The 21,404-nt window shown below is 49.2% G+C and overlaps 1 protein-coding gene across 2 annotated transcripts; it reads right to left on the bottom strand.

The window, feature by feature from the left end:
* Positions 1-2,918: 2,918 nt before the first annotated feature.
* LOC142929767 (uncharacterized) lies at positions 2,919-8,919 on the bottom strand. 2 transcript variants are annotated; one of them, XM_076071635.1, is made up of 3 exons: positions 8,787-8,919; positions 6,995-7,092; positions 2,919-6,612 (listed from the first exon to the last, which is right to left on the bottom strand). In XM_076071635.1, the coding sequence occupies exons 2-3, from the start codon at positions 7,013-7,015 to the stop codon at positions 4,285-4,287; spliced, it is 2,349 nt and encodes a 782-aa protein (XP_075927750.1). In that variant the 5' UTR covers positions 7,016-7,092; positions 8,787-8,919; the 3' UTR covers positions 2,919-4,284. The 2 variants fall into 2 exon arrangements, with proteins under 2 accessions (XP_075927750.1, XP_075927749.1); XM_076071634.1 differs by lacking the exon at positions 8,787-8,919 and adding an exon at positions 7,450-8,723.
* Positions 8,920-21,404: the final 12,485 nt, after the last annotated feature.

Raw genomic sequence — 21,404 nt, 5'->3', positions numbered from 1 at the left:
TCTGAGTGCGCAGTGCTGAAGCGTGGGGCGATGTGGTGGCAAGATGTTAAATACCTCACCTGGTATACAGGTCGTGGGTTCGATCCCGACCTTGTCCCCTGATGTATATTTGGAATTTGCTTGTTCTCCCCGTGGTCACGTGGATCTTTCTCCGGTGTTTCCCCTCCGCAAGTAGAAACATGCGTTTTTTGAGTATTTTGGCTGCAAAAGATTTCCATGTGATAAGCCACTCCGTTGATATATCAGTTGTGATAGCAAGGTCGCTTCTGAAAAAAGAGTTTTATAGCTCAGTGGACCATACCTGGTAAAATAAAAGTAGTAAAAAAATTGTTTATTTTAGTGTATTACCTGCTGTAGGGCCGAGGACGTTACTGGTGGGTCATCAATAAAGAGACCTTTGCTCAACAACGGAATGAGCTTAATCCTTTCGTATATACACATATAAAACTTTTTTCGTACCGTAAGCAGCCAACCGTGCTAATCGGAGGTGAAACAACAGTGTGATATCTTGATTTGAAGCTTTCGTGACTGCAGGAATCTATACTCTTTGGTTCTTTCGGTAAAGTCACGTCTATCTACGTGACTTTACCGAAAAAACCATAGTGTATAGAACATGGTGATGTTTATAAACACCTTGAAATCATTTTGTGGGATTTAAACCGAACCTGAAATTGCGTGGGATGTAATCAAAAGTAATCCACTGGATATGCATCTTAACGAGAGAAAGTCTTTCCGCTTAAGTCCACGGTTATTGGCACAATGACTCTGTGCTGCGGGCGAAATGTCGAGCCCCTTTCCCATTTTTTTATTTTTGCTACTTCATCCTTTACCCAGAAACCAAGCAACCGATCGTCAGCATTGTCGGGGCCACCTAGAGCTGCACGGAGCAACGTGATTGATGGCTTACTCTGCAGGCGACGAGGACAGCGAGCAACATCGGCCGCAGGGTTTCAACGGAGCTATTTTTTTTACAAACAAAACAACAACAAAAAAATATTCGTGCCACAGATTCGTAACGCGGGGCCACAACCGCTCCGCGCGGATGCCAGCGAGCTCGCCATCCGACCGTGACGCGCGGCGAGGCGTATCGGGCGAAGCCCCCTGGGACCTGCCTCGTCGCTGCCGTTCTCGCCAGATGCCCCGTCCGTCCGTCCGTCCATCGGTCCATCAGTGAATGAGACGTTAACCCCCAAGAGGCCAGGCCGACTGAATAAACTCGAGCGTGCAATGCCTTCCATTACGGTGCTTGTGGTTGAGGCCGTTTGCACGGAGGCATTCAAAACTTGTCAACGTTTCCATTTTCTCCAAATGAGAGCACTGATTGACACCGGGTGTGGAGTTTGAGAGCCGAAATTGGACCAGACTTGAGCGGAAAGACCTTTCCTTTCAGTGAGCTCAACATACGTTAGATCCAGTGCATTATTGTCGAATACATCCTACGCTATTTCTGATTCAGTTGAAATTCCCACATCGTTTCAAGGTATATTTATAAACATCACACCAGGGCCATGTTAGAAATATTGCGATTGTTATTGTAAGCATTAAAAACATGTTGCATTTGTTGTTTGACTTAATTTGGCTATATGAAAGACAAGCCACAGTAGAGTGATTGTAGCCATGCAAACCAAACTATGGATCATATAGTACACCACTGTAGTCTGCACTCTTTTAATGTAGAAATATCAAAACTGCACAAACTCCCTCCTGAAGCCTTCTCATAACCAGCAGATCAGGGGATTGGCAATTAGTTCCCGAACATATTTCCAGAATACGCAAAGAATAGAATCAGATCTGAAGACAATGTTTTTTATTGCCACGTGATGATCACCTCTATAGCAAGGCAGGATAGAAGGAGGACTGTCTAGAGTGGATGAGAGACCAGTGCAGGGACCTCATAAGTAGTTTGGTGACATCTTTCAGAGGCCGTTCTCTGAGACCGGGTGTTGAATTTCAACGTCTTCTTTCATCTCTAGACACGTACCGTATGTTGAACTTCTTTTGCACCGTACGTAGCCAACCGTCCTAATCGGAAGTGCGGGGGAGGGACAATAAACTAAACACATAAAGCAGTTCTAAACAAATTAGTTTTCAAATCTAGATTTAAAAGTGCATATCTCCAGTGGTATCCTCATATCTTAAGGAAGAGCGTTCCAGACGGCCGCAGAAGCGCATCTGAAAGCGCGCGATGCAGTGGCCGTCTTTGTTACTGAAAGAGCAGTTGGAATGTCGTTTACAGATCCCAAAAAAAAAATCTAAACTTGAAATGATTTTTTTTCAAAGCAACCTTCAATATTCAAAAAAGGTTTCACACGAGGCACTGCCAAACCCTAACAGCACTAAGCTTGGTGCGTCGCTAGCTGAACATGGGCTCCTGTTTGCCTTCACGACCACAAACGGCCTTGTCACTTATAACGCCGCATGGCATTTTCCTTAAACGTCTAGATCTCAAAAACTAAACACGGCTGACATATTTTCCACGATTTGGAAATGTCATACCCCTAGTTTGGAGATATAATGGCTCTATTTTAAATAACGAGACAACACAAACATGCTTTTGCAGCCATGCCACACACATTTTGAGCGTCAATTGCAGACGGATGTTTAACTGCGGCAGCTGCCACTATGAATATATGCGGTTATAAAATTGATGAGCCTTTCGCACATCTAATGCCATTTATACCTCTGTGATATCCCCTGTAGGCAACTCTCAATTATAAATTACGCAGTTTTTATTTTGCTCCAGTGGGACACCTGCTGTGTTTCTTCTTTTACACGATTTAGGCAACTGATCTCTGTCAAGCGCCCGCCTGGGACGCCTCGCTTCATTGTCACAACACGCTACCCAACAGCGGCACAAATGATTCCGTCGGGATGCCAAACCTGACTTCTGCGCAACGTGATTCAGTCGTGAAACAGGACCCTAAAAAAATATTTTAAAAACAGCGGCGACCAAGAGATGCAGAGCTGCCAAACCCGCAAATGTTGTCAGGGCACGGGAAAGCAGTGAAGCACAACGCAAATTTACTCACACGCCGACCGTGTCTTAAGGTGATCTGATGCTACCGTTTACGAGCGTCCCAAGCGCCGCAGGCAAATCACAAACGATGGGGCATTTGGGAAGCGCTGTCTGGCCACTCTCGCGATTTTCATTCACAGTGGCCACATTAAAGCCATCAGATTTAATGCTCAAGGGACATAGATAATACTGTTATCTATGGGTTGTTATGCATCTCTATGGATCTGTGTATCTCTATGGGTCTCTATGCATCTCTAAGCGTTCAGAGCATTTGCTGCTATAAATTCCCACGCGATGATATCATGAGATAGCCAGGCCGCTTCTGAAATAAGAGCTACAAAGCTCAGTGGGGCCTTACCTTGTAAAATAAAAAAGTTTGTAGATTTATAGCTTCGTTTTTTTTCAGCCACAAAATTCGCTGGATGTCAACCGCTCGCTCGCTCGCTCTCAGGTGTCTGCTGTCGTTGGCTATCACATATGATAGCTCAACGAAGTAAATGATATCATCACGATCGTGTGTGGGAAAAAAATAGCAGCCAAATACGCTTAACGCATTAAGACCCATAGAGATACGCAGAGATCCATAGAGACCTATACTTGTAGATACCTATAGAGACCCACACAGACCCATACTCAGAGACCCAGGGAGATCCAGAGACTCATAGAGATCCATAGAGACCCACAAAAACCCATGCTAATCTAGACGCGTAATGTTGATTTTAAATGTGGTTGAAAAAATCGGAGGACCCGGGGAAAAATGCACGTGACCACAGGGAGAGAGAGAGACGCAGACTCCAAATATGCAGCAGGCATCGTCAGGGTCCGGGATCGAAGACATACGAGGCGAGAGCGATAACATTACCGATCCCAAGTGACGCCATTCGATTGGACGTGGTTGGGTGGTGGAGAAGTCTACGACACAACACATTGAACAGACACCTCCGTTCCCCTCCTCCAGTCAGTCGTTGAAGGCCTCCCTCGCGTCACGCACCACACGAGTCAAAGTTGATTATTGTTGTTAAAGTTTATTGTTGCTATGGTGTATTGTTGCGTATTTGTTTGTTGTTATAGTTTATTGTGTTTCATTGTTGGGTCATTTATTGCGAAAGCTGCCAAGTGAACCGTGCACCGATCTGAATTCGATGGCTCCAGGTACCTGCGCCTATTCCACTCTCCCCACACCCTCGCTCCAACGTTTCTCCCAGCCCTCACTCACCTCTCCTTCATCTCTCTACCCCACCATCTCTCTCCCCCGCCATCACGGCTCCTCATTCCACCTCCTCATTCCTCCTCCTCTTCCTCCTCGTCGTCACCACCCTGACCCTCTTCACCAGACGCCTGCGCCGGGCCTGGTAGCCCCTCCACGCCGCTTGGATCACCGCCGCCGCTCGGTGCCCCCGCTCCTCCGGGGCCCGGGCCGCGTGCCGGGTCGACACGTATGCGGGGCTCAGGCGGTAGATCCCCCCGCCCGCTGCTTCGGGAGCCTCCACGCCGTGCGACGCCAGACGGCAGCGGAGGAGGAAACCACGCACCACCGCCTGCAAGGCCACGGCGGCACGGGTAGCCGAAGCAGAGGCGGTGGCGGCGGTGGTGGTGGAGGTTGTGCAGGTGGTGGGGATGGCCCTGGACCTGGCCATGGCAGAGGTAGAGGAGGCGGGGACGGCTCTGGCCCTGGTGGAGGTCGTGGTAGGAGAGTTCTTGGTGGTGGACGTTGAGGTGGGGACGGCCCTGGACCTGAGGGAGGTGGTGGAGGTGGGCACGGCCCTGATGGAGGTGGTGGCAGTGGGCACGGCTGTGGTCCTGTCCCTGGCCGTGATGGTGGGCACGGCTCTGGCCCTGGTGGAGGTCGTGGTGGGGACGTTCTTGGTGGTGGATGTTGAGGTCGGGACGGCCCTGGACCTGATGGAGGTGGTGGTGGGCACGGCCCTGTTGGAGGTGGTGGCAGCGGGCACGGCTGTGGTCCTGGCCCTCCTGGAATTGGAGTTGGAGCGGGTGGAGTGTGCAGGAGGCCCAGACTGCCCCATCGCGCCATGTGGTGGTGGTGGTGTTGGCAGCCGTTCAGCGCCGCTCTCCCTGCGCGCGCCCCCACGAACCTCGCCTCCTCCGCTCTCCCTGAGCCCCACGTTCTCCTCCACCTCCTCCTCCTTCCCCTCCTCGCAGAACCCACGGCCGTTTTGCCTCCGACTGCGATTCCCATCCTTCTTCTTACGCCTCTGAGCCTCCTCCCTCGCCGCCTCGCCTCGTCTCCCCGCTGCGGCTCCCTTCATCAGCCGGGCACCACACAAGTCCAGCCGAAGGCGGAGCTCACCGCCGGACCTACCGGAGACTTCCCCAAGGAACCCCCGCGCGGTCCCCACGGTCACCGTCACCAGACGATCGGCCGCCGGCGGCAGCCCGGGAGAGCTCCGACGCCGGAGGAGTGCGGCGACGGCCACCTCCGGGACCGACTCCGATTCGCCCTCCGACTCCGACGACGATGGCGGCGACGACGACGAGCACGATGATGATGATGATGAGCAGGACGAGTGCGGCTCAGTGGAAGAGCTACCGCCACGGTAGCGGCGTCCGCCGTCGCTCGGCAGAGGGGACCGGTTATCGTGACGACCGCCCCCTCTCTCGCGACGTCTTCCCCTCCCCTCCTCATCACGCTCCTCGACCTCCTCCTCGCTCCCTTCCTCCTCCTCGCCCTCTTCCTCCTCACGCTCCTTGCCCTCCCAATCCTCGTGCTCCTCACCCTCCTCCTCCTCATCAGCCTTCCACGTCACTGCCCTTCTGTCTCTCCCACAGCTCCCGTCCAGCATCCCCACGCCCCTCTGGGACCCCTCTTCTAACCGCTGCGGAGAGGTCGGAGGGGTCAACCGGTGGACACCTTCCGCCCGCAGGTCACAGGGCCTCTGCCCATACTGCTTGGGAGCTTGAGGAGAACCAAGGTGGTGGTGGTCGTGGTGGTTACCGTAGTGATGGTTACCATGGTGGTGGTTACCGTGGTTGTGGTTACCGTGGTTGTGGTTACCGTGGTGGAAGTGAGCATCGTGTTGGTTAGTTGTTAAAAGGTGGACGTGGAACAGCTGGGCCTGACCGCCACTACCACCACCACTACCACAGCCACCGCCACAACCACCACCACAGCCAGCACCACTACCACAACCACCAACACCACAACCAGCACCACAACCACCAACACTACAGCCAGCAACACCACCATTACCACAACTACCACTATGACCATCAACAGTCCGGCGACCACCACCACCGCGACCATCAACACTCTGGCGACCACCACCACCACCGCGACCATCAACAGTCCGGGGACCACCACCACCACCCTGACCATCAACACTCCGGGGACCACTACCACCGCCACCGTGACCATCAATGCTCCAGCGACCACTACCACCACCGTGACCATCAACACACCGGCCACCACTACCATCACCTCCCCTGTCCCCCTGTCCCGGAGTGCAGTCCCGTCCCACGTGGCGGCGAGGAGCGCCGGTGAGACGCCGGGAGACGCTGCTCAACGCGGAGGGTGGACGTGGGGTGGAGGTGGAGGGGAATGGTGCCATTGAAGAGTCCGCGTCTCTCCGAGTGTCCACCTAGGATACGAGAGAGAGCGTGCAGTGGGTGGATGGGTGAGTGGGTGGGTGAATGGGTGGGTGGATGGGTGGGTGAGTGGGTGGGTGGGTGAATGGGTGGGTGAGTGGGTGAGTGGATGAGTTAGTGGGTGGGTGAGTGAGTGTGAGCTGATAGTAAGGTAACTGATGATGATGATGATGTAAACCATGATGTAGGTGATGGTGATGTTGGTGACACAGCTAATGATTACGCAGCTGCTGCTGATACAGCTGATGATGACATAGCTGATTATGATGATACAGCTGATGATGACAGCTGATGATGCTGATGACATAGCTGATTATGATGACATAGCTGATGATGCTGCTGTTGATTATGCGGTTGATGATGTTGAAGCCTCACCACCTCATCTTCTTGCTTCATTAAGATCAGAATTCCTGTCGCATCTGCTGATGTCCGGTGTCTCCGTGCCTCTCGTCGTGAAGTATGGGAGGCGCCATCTTAAGAACACGCAAACACAGCGACCCATAGACTCACTACATAGTGATCCATAGACTCACTACACAGAGACCCATAGACTCACCACACAGAGATCCATAGACTCACTACACAGAGATTCATAGACTCACTACACAGAGATACATAGACTCACTACACAGAGACCCATAGACTCACCACACAGACACCCATAGACTCACCACACAGAGACCCATAGACTCACCACACAGACACCCATAGACTCACCACATAGAGACCCATAGATGAATCACACACAGAGCCATATAGTCACCACACAGAGACCCATAGACTCATCACACAGAGACCCATAGGTTCACCACACAGACACATAGACTCACCATAGAAACCCATAGACTCATCACGGCGAGCCATAGACTCACCACACAGAGTGAGTAGGTGATTGGGTGAGTGAGTGGGTCTGAGCGGATGGGTGTGTGGATGAGTGAGTGGGTGAGCGTGTTTAGTGGGTGAGTGTGTGTGAGCGTGTTTAGTGGGTGAGTGTGTGTGTGTGAGTGGGTGGGTGAGCGTGTTTGTGGGCGAGTGTGTGAGTGGGTGAGTGTGAGTGGGTGAGTGTGTGTGGGTGGGTGAGTGTGTGTGAGTGTGTGGGTGGGTGAGTGTGTGTGAGTGGGTGGGTGTGTGAGTGTGAGTGTGTGGGTGAGCGTGTTTAGTGGGTGAGCGTGTTTAGTGGGTGAGTGTGTGTGAGTGAATGAGTGTGAGTGTGTGATTGGGTGAGTGTGTGTTTGTGGGCGAGTGTGGGTGAGTGTGAGTGTGTGAATGGGTGAGTGTGTGTGAGTGGGTGAGTGTGTGTGAGTGTGGGTGAGTGTGAGTGTGTGAATGGGTGAGTGTGTGTGAGTGGGTGAGTGTGTGTGAGTGTGTGAGTGTGTGTGAATGGGTGAGTGTGTGTTTGTGGGCGAGTGTGCGTGTGGGTGGGTGAGTGTGTGAGTGGGTGAGTGTGAGTGGGTGAGTGTGTGTTTGTGGATGAGTGTGTGTGAGTATGTGGGTGGGTGAGTGTGTGTGAGTGTGTGAATGGGTGAGTGTGTGTGAGTGAGTGGGTGAGTGTGTGAGTGTGTGTGAGTGTGTGTTTGTGGGCGAGTGTGCGTGTCTCTGTTGCTATTTGACTCAGAGCGTTATAAAACCGAACGGTTTTATTTGTTAACGGTTTTTTTGGGACCGTTAGTTTAGAGAGTTTTGCGTGCACGTGCCTGTGTGTGTGTTGGTGTGTGTGTGTCTGTGTGTATGTGTGTGTGTTTGTGTGTGTGTCTGTGTGTCTGTCTGTGTGTGTGTCTGTGTGTGTCTGTGTGTGTGTGTCTGTGTGTGTGTCTGTCTGTCTGTGTGTGTGTCTGTGTGTGTGTCTCTGTGTGTGTCTGTGTGTGTCTGTGTGTGTGTTTGTGTCTGTGTGTGTGTGTGTCTGTGTGTCTGTGTGTGTGTTTGTGTGTGTGTCTGTGTGTGTCTGTGTGTGTGTCTGTGTGTCTGTCTGTGTGTGTGTCTGTGTGTGTGTCTGTGTGCGTCTGTGTGTGTCTGTCTGTGTGTGTGTGTCTGTGTGTGTCTGTGTGTGTCTGTGTGTGTGTCTGTATGTGTGTGTGTGTCTGTGTGTGTGTCTGTCTTCCCGCTCGCAGCCAGCACCAGTGAGTGGGGAGCGGTAGTGTAGTGGTTAGCGCTACGCTGCGCTACGAACCTGGCGACCCGGGTTCGATTCCTGCCCACGGCCAACATCAGTGACGATTCTCTGAACCGGTCCTGGGCCTCATCTGCCCAATTAAGAAAACAAATTCATCGTGAGTGGATATTCCCCACAGAGCCTCTCTATATTATAAGCAAAAGTTCTGCGAACATACAGGTTTGTTGTTTGATCTCGCAAATATAAATGTGTTGTTAAACCCGCCACCGCCCGGCACAGCCAATTAGTACGGGGTTTTGTGACATGAACAGAACATGCCAAATTTGTTACTAGTACAGCACACCGGTTGTGTGTTGGAGAGCAATTCCACAACATTTACAATCTGAGTACGACGTTTCGCCAGTAATTACAAGCGGCATCATCAGTCGGCAGCCAGATTTGTGCCTGTAGCCTGATGCAAACATTCACATCTATCTCGCGCCGGTAGAAGTGTGTCTTTAGGCACATGCCCAAGACATTTCAAAAACGCAATGAAGGTATTATTACTATTTATAATTTTATGGTTTCCCTTCTACGTGACTTTACCGAAAGAACCAAGACTATGAATCCCTGCAGTCACGAAAGCTTTAAATCAAAAAGGTACGAGAGAGTTTTTTTATGCACAGAAAGCGTAAGAAACATTGAACATTGTTTGGAGCTGTGAGACCCAAGCAAATGTGTAAAGTGGTGGGGGCAAAATTATAGGATCAAATAAAAATGTGCGGGATTTGCATCAATCACACCACACGCTCTTACGTTCTAACCAGGTGCTTGAACAAACGCAAGGTTATCTAGGGTAGCCCGCCCGGTGCGGCCAGCAACACAGAAGTCCACTTCGCAAAGGCGTGCGGGGCGAAATGGATGGAACATACCTGGGGGAGCAGGAGGATGATGGGGGGGGGGGGTAACGCGTCCATTCAACTAAGCCCAGCAACATTCCTCCTGCGCCCCAACTAATTTCTCACACGGTGATTCTTTTTTGATGGCCATTTAAACCGTCGCCATATATATAACTTCTCCGCGCTACAAATTGCTCCCGGGGGGGAGGAGGAGAGATGCGGGGGGCAGGGTGGGGGGGGGAGAAAGGGGCCCGCTCATCAGCAGCCGATGGACGGTGAGAGCACGGGGGTTCAGGAAATGTTCCAAACTTGGTGATCACCGCTCCTCGGTCCCTTCCTTTTAGCGGGCGAGCCCGACCCGGTGAGACCTGGTCCATCGCACGACAACGCCACACGTCTGTGTGCACGCATCACTTTGTACAAGCAAGCGGCGTGGCATGGCTTTGCCAATTGCGTCCTGGCGAAAGGACCCAAATGCTGCCCGCCCTCTCTCCCACGGCCCAATCTACTTTGTAACGCGGTGTCTGGGCCCAGTGTCGGACTGGCACACAAGAAAAATTAATCGGCCCAAATTCTGGATTTGATAGTTTACGTTTATTAATTTTGTTTTAAAATGGGTTTGCGCGACTGGGTTTAGTACTAAGTGGGGAGCGGTAGCGTAGCGGTTTGGCGCGCTGCGCTACGGACCTAGCGACCCGAGTTCGATTCTCGCTCGCGGCCAACACCACTGACGATTATCTGAGCCGGTCTTGGGCCTCCCCTAGGTCGACTCAGCCTCGAATGAGTACCTGGTGCGATGGGAAACAGCATCGCCATTAGGGAGACAAAGGCGGCCGGGGGGGGGGGGTTGGTGATGACCACCCACCCCCCTCGTGTGCCGTACCGGCCTTCACAGGTGCTACTCGCTAACAGCACTTGCCCCAACAGTCTGTTACAGGCTACACTGAGGATCTTTGTCTTGCGTTGCGATGTGATGGCGTGTGAGTGAGTATGCCGTGCGATCCTACATTGGTCCACTTAATGTTGGGTCCAACAAAACAGGGGGTGGCGGAGGATGCGGTGAGGAACAATCTTTGGGGGTGCTGAATCTTGGGGACTTAATGCCACCTGAGAGCGTGAATAAGCAATGGAGGAGTAAACAGCAGAGATAATACAAATCTTTTTTTTTTACTTTTCTCATTTGTATGTTTTACTCTGATCACATTTGCAATTTCCCGCACGCAGACCGGCCCTCGGAACGGACCGGCCCACTGGGCATGTACCCTGGACTGCTGCCCTATGGCCAGTCCCTGGTCGGCCTGCGGACCCTGGTGTAGCTCCACCGCCTACACACCCGCCAGCTACGCCACGAACGTGGCTGAACAAATCGAGCAGCGCTATTTTCGAAAGTAGAACTCACCTTCCCGAATGCAGAGAGCTGCATTGGCTTTTGGTTGCCGAACAAATACATGAGAAGGTTGCGCTCATTATATACAAAAGTGCTTGCCACAGATGTACCACAATAGCTTGCTGATCTCGTCAATGAGCACAAACCATCCATCACGCGACCTCACAGTCATCCTTCGCAGTGGCTTTTGGCTCGCCATCGAACAAAGAGAGTCACAGCATCGCGCGCATTCAGATGCGTTCTTCGGCCGTCTGGAACGCTCTCTCTTCCAACATTAGGAATCCAAATGTGAACACTCGTTTGTTTAGAACTGCTGTTTGTGTTTAGCTGTCTTTCCCCCCACACCTCCCATTAGCAAGGTTGGCTATATTTAGTGTAACAGAAGTTCAACATACAGCTCGTAATTTCTGAAAACGTCTATTTTAGACCGCGCCGAGCTTCATTGTATCACGTTAAACGGATTGGCTGTGATGCCGAGCCAGTCCAGACGGGTCCACGTGCTAAACAGATGGCAGCGCAGGATGATGCGATGTCCCACAGTGTCCTGCATAGGTAATTGTTCATTTTCCCCAAATACGTTGACTATGTTACACAACTTAAAAAATACACGCACACCCAAACACAATAATATGCAAAAACTATTTTAATTACTGTATAATAACAATGGTGTCTTGTGCTCCCAGATAATTGTGTGGAAAGGTTCTTCGGATGCTTAGCGATATAACAAGCACTGGACAATATTACAAACTGTGGACCGAGATCTTGGCGTATGCTGCCGTGTTTTTAATTTTAAAATGTTTTGTGATTTTATAAGCAATAAAAAAAAACAAAGAAGAATCCCTGCTCACGACACGCAACGTCCAAAAATTACATTACGACGAGTAATACTCAAATGTCGGATTTGAGGCTTCGAATTTGTCACTTGAGAGTACCTCCACTAAAGCCGTAGCACTGCGGTGTTTGATTCCTCGCCGAGGCTAACAACAGCGACGAGAGATGCCTGAAATAGTCCTGGGCCCTCTCCCCCCCTCCCTCCCTCCCTTCGTCAAACCCGGGGCACGTGAGGCAGTTGGGGGAGTCGATCTCTATCCCAGCGGGAACCACGTGCCACAAAGCAAAGGCTCTCGCGCCCTCTAGTGGCGAGGCTCTCGGTCATTTATCGCAGTGGTTCTTTAACCTTCTCTGCAGCCTGCACCAGCTTGGTTCTCAATCGTAAAAAAAAATGTATTGTTAATAAATACATAGGTTCTATGAGACAAAGTAGTTGTACTTACGTGGCCGTGGTTAATTTGTGTTTTTGATTATTTATCTTCTTTAAAAAAATCTGGCCATGTCTCGCACCCCTAGAAAGGGCATCCCAGGTTAAGAAGAACCACTAATTTCTAAAAAAAAAAATCCAACGCAGAAGATCCCTGGGTTTGATCTTCCACGAAGCTCATGGTCCACCCTAAACCGCATCCACACAAACCATGGCGGATGCGGACACCTGATGCAGAAAAGTGTGCGACTGTGGTCATCCAGAAAAGACTACATAACTTACAACGACGCAATGCCCGATCCACAAATACGAATGAGACATCACAGCGATACACCCCGCTGCTCCTGATGTGGCTATCTGACTTGACCACGTGAATGTGAATTCGTTGTTGTTGCTTTGCATCTACATCAGCCATGCGAAAGAAGACGAAGAAGAGGAGCTTTACGGTTCTCTCGGTAAAGTCACGTAGAAAGAAAAATAAATTAAATAGCATACGACGTTTCGATTGCAACACAAGCAATCATCAACAGGTACGAATTAATGAGAAGAGATGTATAGAACAGTAAAACAACCGAGGAACAATAGCAATGCTATGCCGTACAGTCGATTGTGCATACAAGGTTCCAATTTGTTTGAATACATTTCATGTGTATGAATAATTTCACACGTAGGATTTCGTGACCAATATTCATAATAAAGGATTTTGGGTGGGATCGCTTAAATACAAATTTGTTGTTAATCCACCACCAGCTGACATGCAATTAGTAAGATTGTGTCAAGTAAACAAAACGTGCCAATTAGTTACTACCTCAGCACATCGATGTGTTGGAGAGTAAATCCATAACATTTACTATTTGGGTACAACGTTTCGCTGGTGATCACAACCAGCTTCATTAGGCAATTTCTGGCAAAATGCAATCTAACCCAAAAACCTTTATAATTAATGTTTATGAATTATACACCTGTTGATTAAATGATACACTTCACTGCTATATATATAGAACGTAAACATTGCAGCGTAACATTATAGAGCATGTCGTTGGCTTCGTATGTTGACAGTAAATAGTAAGCATGTGCAATGAAGGGTAATTGCCCGAAACGTCGCCGTTATATATGCATTATCTTTGAAGGCCACAGTATTGTTGACGAGTATGTTGTTCAGTTCGTTTTGAATTCAAAGCATGTACATGTCTCGCAACAATTTCATCACCAGGGCTGGAAATTGGAGAGAAAAAAATACAGATCAAACTCATGAATTGACGTCACTGCGTAATTACGGGCGTCACGGTCCAAATTCGCCACATTTGGAAAATTATGCCCGCAAATCACTCAATTGGGATCACAAAGCAGCAACAATCGTCTACCACCCCCTCCCCCACCCCTTACGAAAATGTAGCACGACCCTTTAATTATTGGGTAAAATAAGGAATAATTTGTTTTTGTAATTACACCTAAAAAGTATGTTTGCTTATGTGTTATGCAGAGAAATGGGTATTGGAAGGAGGGCCAGGGTTTGTGCGTGACCCCCAACTCTCTTTGATTTTTCTCCCAGTACCAAACGTCCCAATGCCATGCAGCCATCCCCCAGAAAGCCAAGCCACGGTGCTCTCGTTGAAGCCCTACGAAGTGCTTGTGTGCCACTCTGAGAACACCGGGCTGATTCAGGGGTGGAGTGTTTCATGTAAAATGTCCGTATATGTTTTCCAGCCTACGATACTAAACTTACCTCGCCCCTTCCACTCAGCCCATGCACGCCCTACTTCATAACGATACCTTACCAAGAAAAAGCTCTCACCGAGTACCCGAAAACTTCTCAGGGGGCTCCTGCGTTGGGATGCCTTCGCCGCGTTGCCCAATTTAATTCGGGAGTGAACTTGATCCAAGCATGGCACATCCTGGCTTTGACATTCGTCGAAGACACTGGTGTTACGGTTTCAGTTTTTTTCAGTTTCATTTATAAGGTATAACCCTGTGAGCCATGCGGCTCTTGACTCGGGTGCAACCGTAACAAAACAAAAACATGATCAAGAAACATCTTAAAGTGACTACACGCAACAGAAAAATCCTGGAAAAAACAGCAAAGTATTCCAGAAAAACACCGTGTTTCAACGCTGTGTGCAAACATCCCAGTGGGATGCAAGTCAAACAATAACAACCATAAGACAATGTAGATTAAAGTTATCAGGCTAACTCTGTACAACAACAAACAAATATGGCTAATCCAAAAGCTTTCGAAATCACCAAAATAAAGCTATAAAAACAACGTAACAGTGATCACAGGAACTGTGATTGAAATTTAACAATAAACGATGTACATAACATGTACGACCAAACTTTGCAGCCAGAGCTGGCAGCATGAGTCACTCCATAACAGCAGGAGCATCAGTAGCAGAATCAACCGCATCAGAACATCAACGCAATGCGCACATGTCCGTCGACAATGTAAAATTAAAGACACACCACAGGAGTGCGATTGTGGCCACGCAACCCAAACAGGCAACCAGCGTTGTCTGAACTCTTTGAACGGAGGAGGAATATCACTCCTGAAGCCCTCGTCATGGTCAGTAGAGCTCGACATTGGCAATTAACTCGTGAACATATCGCTACCATCGTGCGCAACAATAATGTAGAAATGAGAAGTGTTTTGTACGTGGGAGAAAACTGGGGTAACCCCGAGAAAGAAAAAAAACCTAGGCATATGAGCACACAACACCAAGAGATCCGTGCAGTTGTGTTCCACTTCGAATGCCATACGATCACTTCACAGACCAGCGGGTTTGGGAGGTTCACAGACTTCTGCGTGATCTACCAACTTGACTCCGAAGTGCTGGATTACAGGTGTGCCTGTAGTCCTAGTATTACAAAACACATTCTTGCGGAGGAGGCTGGTAGGAACGTTGGTTGCACGGTCAGTGGCCACGGTCAACGACAGCGTGGTGTATTCCGCAAATATGCCCGACTGTGACGGCGGGCACAAGCCGACGTGAGTAGGTTAAACGTTGAGTTTTATAAGGGCACCACGGGGTGACCAGCCCCTCCTGACCCAGCCCCACCCCTCCCACCCCCCACCCAGCCCCACCCTACCCACCCAGCCCCTCCCCACCCTCCCTTCCCCACCCAGCCCCTCCCTACCCTCCCCTCTCCGCCCATCCCCACCCCTCCCATTTTTTTATATCCGAATGTCCGGATACACGTGGACAGACATCCACAGACATACACAATTAATCCCCTGCCTTCTGTGAGAATTAATCCCGGTTGGGCTTCCAGTCCACTACGTTTCCTACCAGTAATGCCCACTAGGAGCGCATTTGTTATATATCCGGGTGTCCGGATACACGTGGACAGACATCCACAGACATACACAATTAATCCACTGCCTCCTGTGAATTAATCCCGGTTGGGCTTCCAGTCCATATAAGGGCACCACGGGGTGACCAGCCCCTCCCCACCCAGCCCCACCCCACCCAGCCCCACCCCTCCCACCCCCCACCCAGCCCCACCCAGCCCCACCCTCCCCACCCAGCCCCACCTAGCCCCTCCCCACCCTCCCCTCCCCACCCAGCCTCTCCTCACCCAGCCCCTCCCTACCCTCCCCTCTCTACCCAGCCCCACCCCTCCCACGTGGACAGACATCCACAGACATACACAATTAATCCCCTGCCTCCTGTGAATGAATCCCGGTTGGGCTTCCAGTCCACTACGTTTCCTACCAGTATAAACATGATGTGACTGGAATCGTGTCCTTAACAGCTGCTATGAATTTTAATGCTTCACAGTGGTCATTTATAATCAGGCTGTGCATCAAACCTCGATTCCCCGCGGGCGCTGTCGTCTCCGCAAGATCTTATGAGAGACAAAGACATCCAATGTTCCAATTAGAACTCGAACCTGATGTTGTTCAGGTCACATTCAATTCCACCCTAGATTAACCAATCAATTCGATTGCGATTGTCATTTCGCTAAGTTTAACGCATGTTCCGGCTCACAAGAATGAAGGTTTTGTACAATAGTAATAATTGTTCTGCGTGTTTATGGAGTTGTGTCATTGTTCTGGTAATCAATGCTAACAATGGCAAGCCTTCAATTCAGATGAGCCGCACGTGTGCATCATGCGCACGTGATTACCGTGTACGGAACTACCATACCAATCGCGAATGAACCCACGAGGCTCGGAGCTGTGCTGTGGGTTAATGGTTCACTTACGCCACTTAGGAGCTATAATTAATAGCACCTTAACCTCATGATGATGATGATGAGATAATGGGCGGGAGATAAACACAATGAGATGGAGCAGGTTTTAAATTTGCTTGCAAGCTCCACCAAGGGCTGCTGATATTTGAATTTAGATAGATTTTTTTTTACATGCGTACAATCAATATCGGCCATGATTAATTTACTTAAACTGAGCTAATATTTACAATTCTTTATTTTCTGGAACAAATGCATTTATGACGCAGTGAATGCGTAAAGTCAACGAACAAGTAACCAAAATCGCCCAGAATGCGCCCCATCTCGGCAGAGTTCAGAGGTTTGTGAGCCTGGATAGCACCAGTAGCCTACAAAGCCTGTGTATGAGAGTACTGTATTGTAGTTCAGTTCATTTATTTGGTATAGCCCTATGAGTCATTCGGCTCTTGAATCGGGTGCAACCGCAACAAACAAAAAAATGAACAAGAAACATCTTAAAGTGACAACGCGCAACAGAAAATTCCAGGAAAAAAACAGCAAAGTCTTCCAGAAAAAGCACCGTATATCAACGCTGTGTGCAAAAATCCCAGCGGGATGCAAGTCAAACAATAACAACCATAAGACAATTTAGATTAAAGTTATCAGTCTAACTCTGTACAACAACAATCAAACATGGCTAATCCAAAAGTTTTCGAAATCACCAAAATAAAGCTATAAAAACAACGTAACAGTGATCATAGGAACTGTGATTGAAATTTAACAATAAACGATATATACATAACCTGTACGACCAAACTTTGCAGCCAGAGCTGGCAGCATGAGTCACTCCATAACAGCAGGAGCATCAGTGGGAGTGGGGAACGGTGGCGTGACGGTTAGCGCTACGCTGCGCTACGAACCCGGCGACCCGGGTTCCCGTTCCCGCTCACGGTCGACACCGGTGACGATTATCTGAACCGGTCTTGGGCCTCGCCTAGGTTGACTCGGCCTTAAATTAGTACCTGCTGCGGTGTGTAAACATCGCCACTAGGGAGACAAAGGCGGCCGGGCGTGGTGCTGCTGTCCACCCACCCCCCACGTGTGCCGTGCCGGCCTTCATAGGTGCTCGCTAACAGCACTTGTCCCTACAGTCTGTTAAGGCTCTACGGGGGGGGGGTGGGGGGGGTTGGTCTATATCTTTGTGCTGCGGTAGACGTGACAAGTGACTCTCTGACCTGGTCTGTGCTTCAATGCGCGTGCGAGAGAGAGAGGAGAGAGAGAGAGGAGAGAGAGAGGAGAGAGAGAGAGGCGGTCGGTGTCTCGTCGCCCTTTGCGCCCGCAAAGCAATCTTCGGCGCGAGTCGGACCGCGCGCGCTCGAGAGTAATCGGCGCCCGAGGTGACGGAGCCAGCTGAGAGGCGAGTCAGAGACGGCAGCGGCTGGCCCCTTTTGCTCGCTTTGTGCTCTACACGCGGCTGTTTGTGTGTGTCGACAATTTACAGCTCGCAATGGTTTTGGCGCGGAGTAGAATAGAATACCGGGCAAAGCTTTGGGGGGGGGGGGGGGGGGGTGGGGTGGGGTTTCGCTCCCTGTGAATCACGCAGCGTTACGATACGATGGCAATATTTCACGATAATGTGTAACCAATTATCTCCGATATTTACCAAAGAATTGTCATTATTTTTATTGCATTTTTCTCGCGCGTTGTCGATGTGTGTGGGTTTTTTTTTTACTTTTGTTTTTTAGACAAATGGATATCGCTTAAAATATCTTCAACATCAGTGAACTCGACCTAGGCCTACCATGCGTCTTTTCATCGTTGCGACTTTGCAATCTTCCTTAGGAACCCTTTGAATTTGTTCCCTGCAATATTGAAGACACTGATCGTGACCTCGCAGCACTGCGTAGTTAAGATGTCCCCTAGACAGCGGTCCCAAACCTTTTTGGCACCAGGGACCGGTTTCGTGCAAGACAATTTTTTTCACGGACCGGGGTGGGGGTGGTGGGTCATCATTGGGCCTTTCAACCTTTTCAAAGAAGTTATCCAGCGACGTTTGTTTTTTGACTCATTGTGGCTACTAGGGGGTTAGAGCTTGTGGCCTTACCAACACTGTGACTGAGACAAGTGCGCAGTGCGTGAAAGAGGCGCGGACGGAAGTGGTGAATAATAAAATAATGGGGGCTGGCCACGTGCGGACTAAAATAAGCGTCGGATTCTGAGTTCTCATAAGGAGCGTGTAACCTCGATCCCTCGCATGCGCAGTTTACAGTAAGGTTCATGCTCCTATTAGAATCTAATGCCGCCGCTGATCTGACAGGTGGCGGAGCTCAGACGGTAATGCGAGCGATGAGGAGCGGCTGTCAATACAGATGATGATGAAGCTTCATCATCATCTGTCAATACAGATTATGATGAAGCTTCATCTGTTAATACAGGTGATGATGAAGCTTCATCATCATCTGTCAATACAGATGATGATGAAGCTTCATCTGTCAATACAGGTGATGATGAAGCTTCATCATCATCTGTCAATACAGATTATGATGAAGCTTCATCTGTTAATACAGGTGATGATGAAGCTTCATCATCATCTGTCAATACAGATGATGATGAAGCTTCATCATCATCTGTCAATACAGATGATGATGAAGCTTCATCTGTCAATACAGGTGATGATGAAGCTTCATCATCATCTGTCAATACAGATTATGATGAAGCTTCATCTGTTAATACAGGTGATGATGAAGCTTCATCATCATCTGTCAATACAGATGATGATGAAGCTTCATCTGTCAATACAGGTGATGATGAAGCTTCATCATCATCTGTCATTACAGATGATGATGACGCTTCGCTCGCTCGCCCACCGCTCACCTCCAGCTGTGCGGCCCGTGCCCTAGACAATGTACATCGTCTATAACCCACACCTGTAAGACAAAATCCACGCTTTTGTACTTCGCTGTCGTCCCTGCTGCTGTGCCTGCGTACCACAGATCCCCATTGTAAAAAAAAAACCTCACGGGAAACTGCCTGAACGGGACCACGATCTGCGTTGGAAATCAAATAAACTCAATCTACAGGGTGGTCCAGATGCCTTGTGACCCCCCCCCCCCCCTCCATTCAATTCCAAAAAAATGAATGTTTGTCTTGAAGTAAGGTTTATTTAAAACAGAAATTAATATCTAGATTCTAAGCTTTCGTGACTGCAGGAATTACTTTTTGGTTCTTTGGGTAAAGTCACGTATAAAATAAATAAATAATAGAATACGGCGTTTCGATTGCAACACAAGCAACCATCATCAGGTACAAATGAATGACAAAACAAACATAGTAAACTTGGAAATCTTTGGAAGAACGTAATCAACCAAGGTGGGGGGTGTTGACTGTTGTGTTGGCCGACACACTGTGTTATATTGCATTATATCTCCAAGTTTACTATGTTTTCTCATTCATTTGTACCTGATGATGGTTGCAATCGAAACGTCGTATTCTATTATTATTTCATCACATTTATTTCTACGTGACTTTAGAGAAATTAATATGCAGAGAAAGGACAATGTTCGGGGTCAAATCTTCTTTCGTATGGCTGCTCGTGAAGATTCAGAGCACCGACTGGAATTTCACATTCAGGTTGGTCAAGCCGTGATAGCCGCGTCACGAGCAGCGGAGTGCGTCGCTGCGATGTCTCCAAGGAGCAATTAATTGCGGGTCACAAGACATCTGGACAAACTTGTGCAACGCTCTTTAGACAGATGCTGTCAGCGACGCTCAACGAATGAAATAATGAATACGATGACGTTCAATTTCCCCATGGGGGGTGGTGGGGGAGGGGTGGAAGATTCGGACGTCCACCGCAGAGATGGAGCAATGCAAGTAGCTCGAGTGCAGCTGCTCGCTGTTGGATCATTACAGCGCTGGGACCGTGAGAAACGGCGGCGGCTTTGGGGAGGCCTTCATCCAGCAGCGGCTTGATCATGGTTGATGATGACAACGACAACTGCGTACCTACCTTGTTTAACATGTCGCAATGTCGTACCAGCGGCATCGGAAGCAGCTGCGACTTCAACTCGGCCCATCATCCCTTCCTCTGGGGGGGGGGTCGATAAAACGAGTACCACTTTGTGGGGAAGTTAATCGCGGCTAAACCTATGAAGCAGTGGTCTTCATTGCAAGCCCCGCGGGCCACTGGCGGCCCCTGGTGGCCTTCAGTGCGGCCCCTGACGTGCGGCCCCCTACAATACACAAATGTGAAAACACCACGAGCTAGAAAACATCAATCTGATACGTGCATTGTCTTTGTACTGCTCGTCGTTTGGCGTTCTCTGGTCTGTCAATGGCGAGACTAGGCCATAAAGAAGGCTGTCTCTGGTGTAGACCAATCAGTTTCAAAGACAATGCCATGTAATATAGAGCTGATATAGGGCAATTTGTTCAGCAGAGGGATGTAAGTCTAGATATGATTGCATCATCCATGATTTTTAGGAATAACAATGCAATCCATATCATGTATGACGCAATACCAGGTTCAGATTGCATCAGTCATCGATTTATTCATAGATCCAGTCAAAGATTTATTTTTGTAATTTCTGGTTTAAATTGAGATCCCTTCCCTTTATAACTCACTAAAATTCCGCCATTCCCAAGTCAAGGGGTCGTGTCTACAGTCCCAGTAGGATATCTTGAAAACTAGAGCCAATCAACAATTTTAAGCATCATTTTCATTCTCAGTGACCCAGCATTAGTAAAGTTGGACTATATTTATTTCGGAAGCATTTTGGCTGTACACCAGTGTTATCAGAGCATGTTCGTATGCATGTTCACCACGAGTTCGTGTGGTTAACGCAGACGTCATTCCTTGCGAAATGCATCTATTTGGTATTTGAACATCTTAGCGCCTCCTGTTTTATTGCCAGAAAGGGTAAAACCCTTTTCTTGTTTTTCATACTGGCAAAAGGGTCACACGATACCCCACGCTGTCAAACTCA

Source organism: Petromyzon marinus, chromosome 34 (assembly GCF_048934315.1).
Source record: "Petromyzon marinus isolate PM22_M1 ecotype Great Lakes invasive population chromosome 34, UKy_Petmar_22M1.pri1.0, whole genome shotgun sequence".
Classification (NCBI taxonomy): Eukaryota; Metazoa; Chordata; class Hyperoartia; order Petromyzontiformes; family Petromyzontidae; genus Petromyzon; species Petromyzon marinus.
This window is presented reverse-complemented; position numbering and strand designations above follow the sequence as displayed.

Excerpts from the sequence above, each read along its gene's own strand:
- LOC142929767 (XM_076071634.1), bottom strand. The coding sequence starts at position 7,483 with ATGGCTCGCCGTGATGAGTCTATGGGTTTCTATG. Across the intron at positions 7,093-7,449 it reads TGAGTCTATGGGTTTCTATG|ATGGCGCCTCCCATACTTCA; the intron begins GTGAGTCTATGT and ends CGTGTTCTTAAG. Across the intron at positions 6,613-6,994 it reads TGAAGCAAGAAGATGAGGTG|GTGGACACTCGGAGAGACGC; the intron begins GTGAGGCTTCAA and ends CTCGTATCCTAG.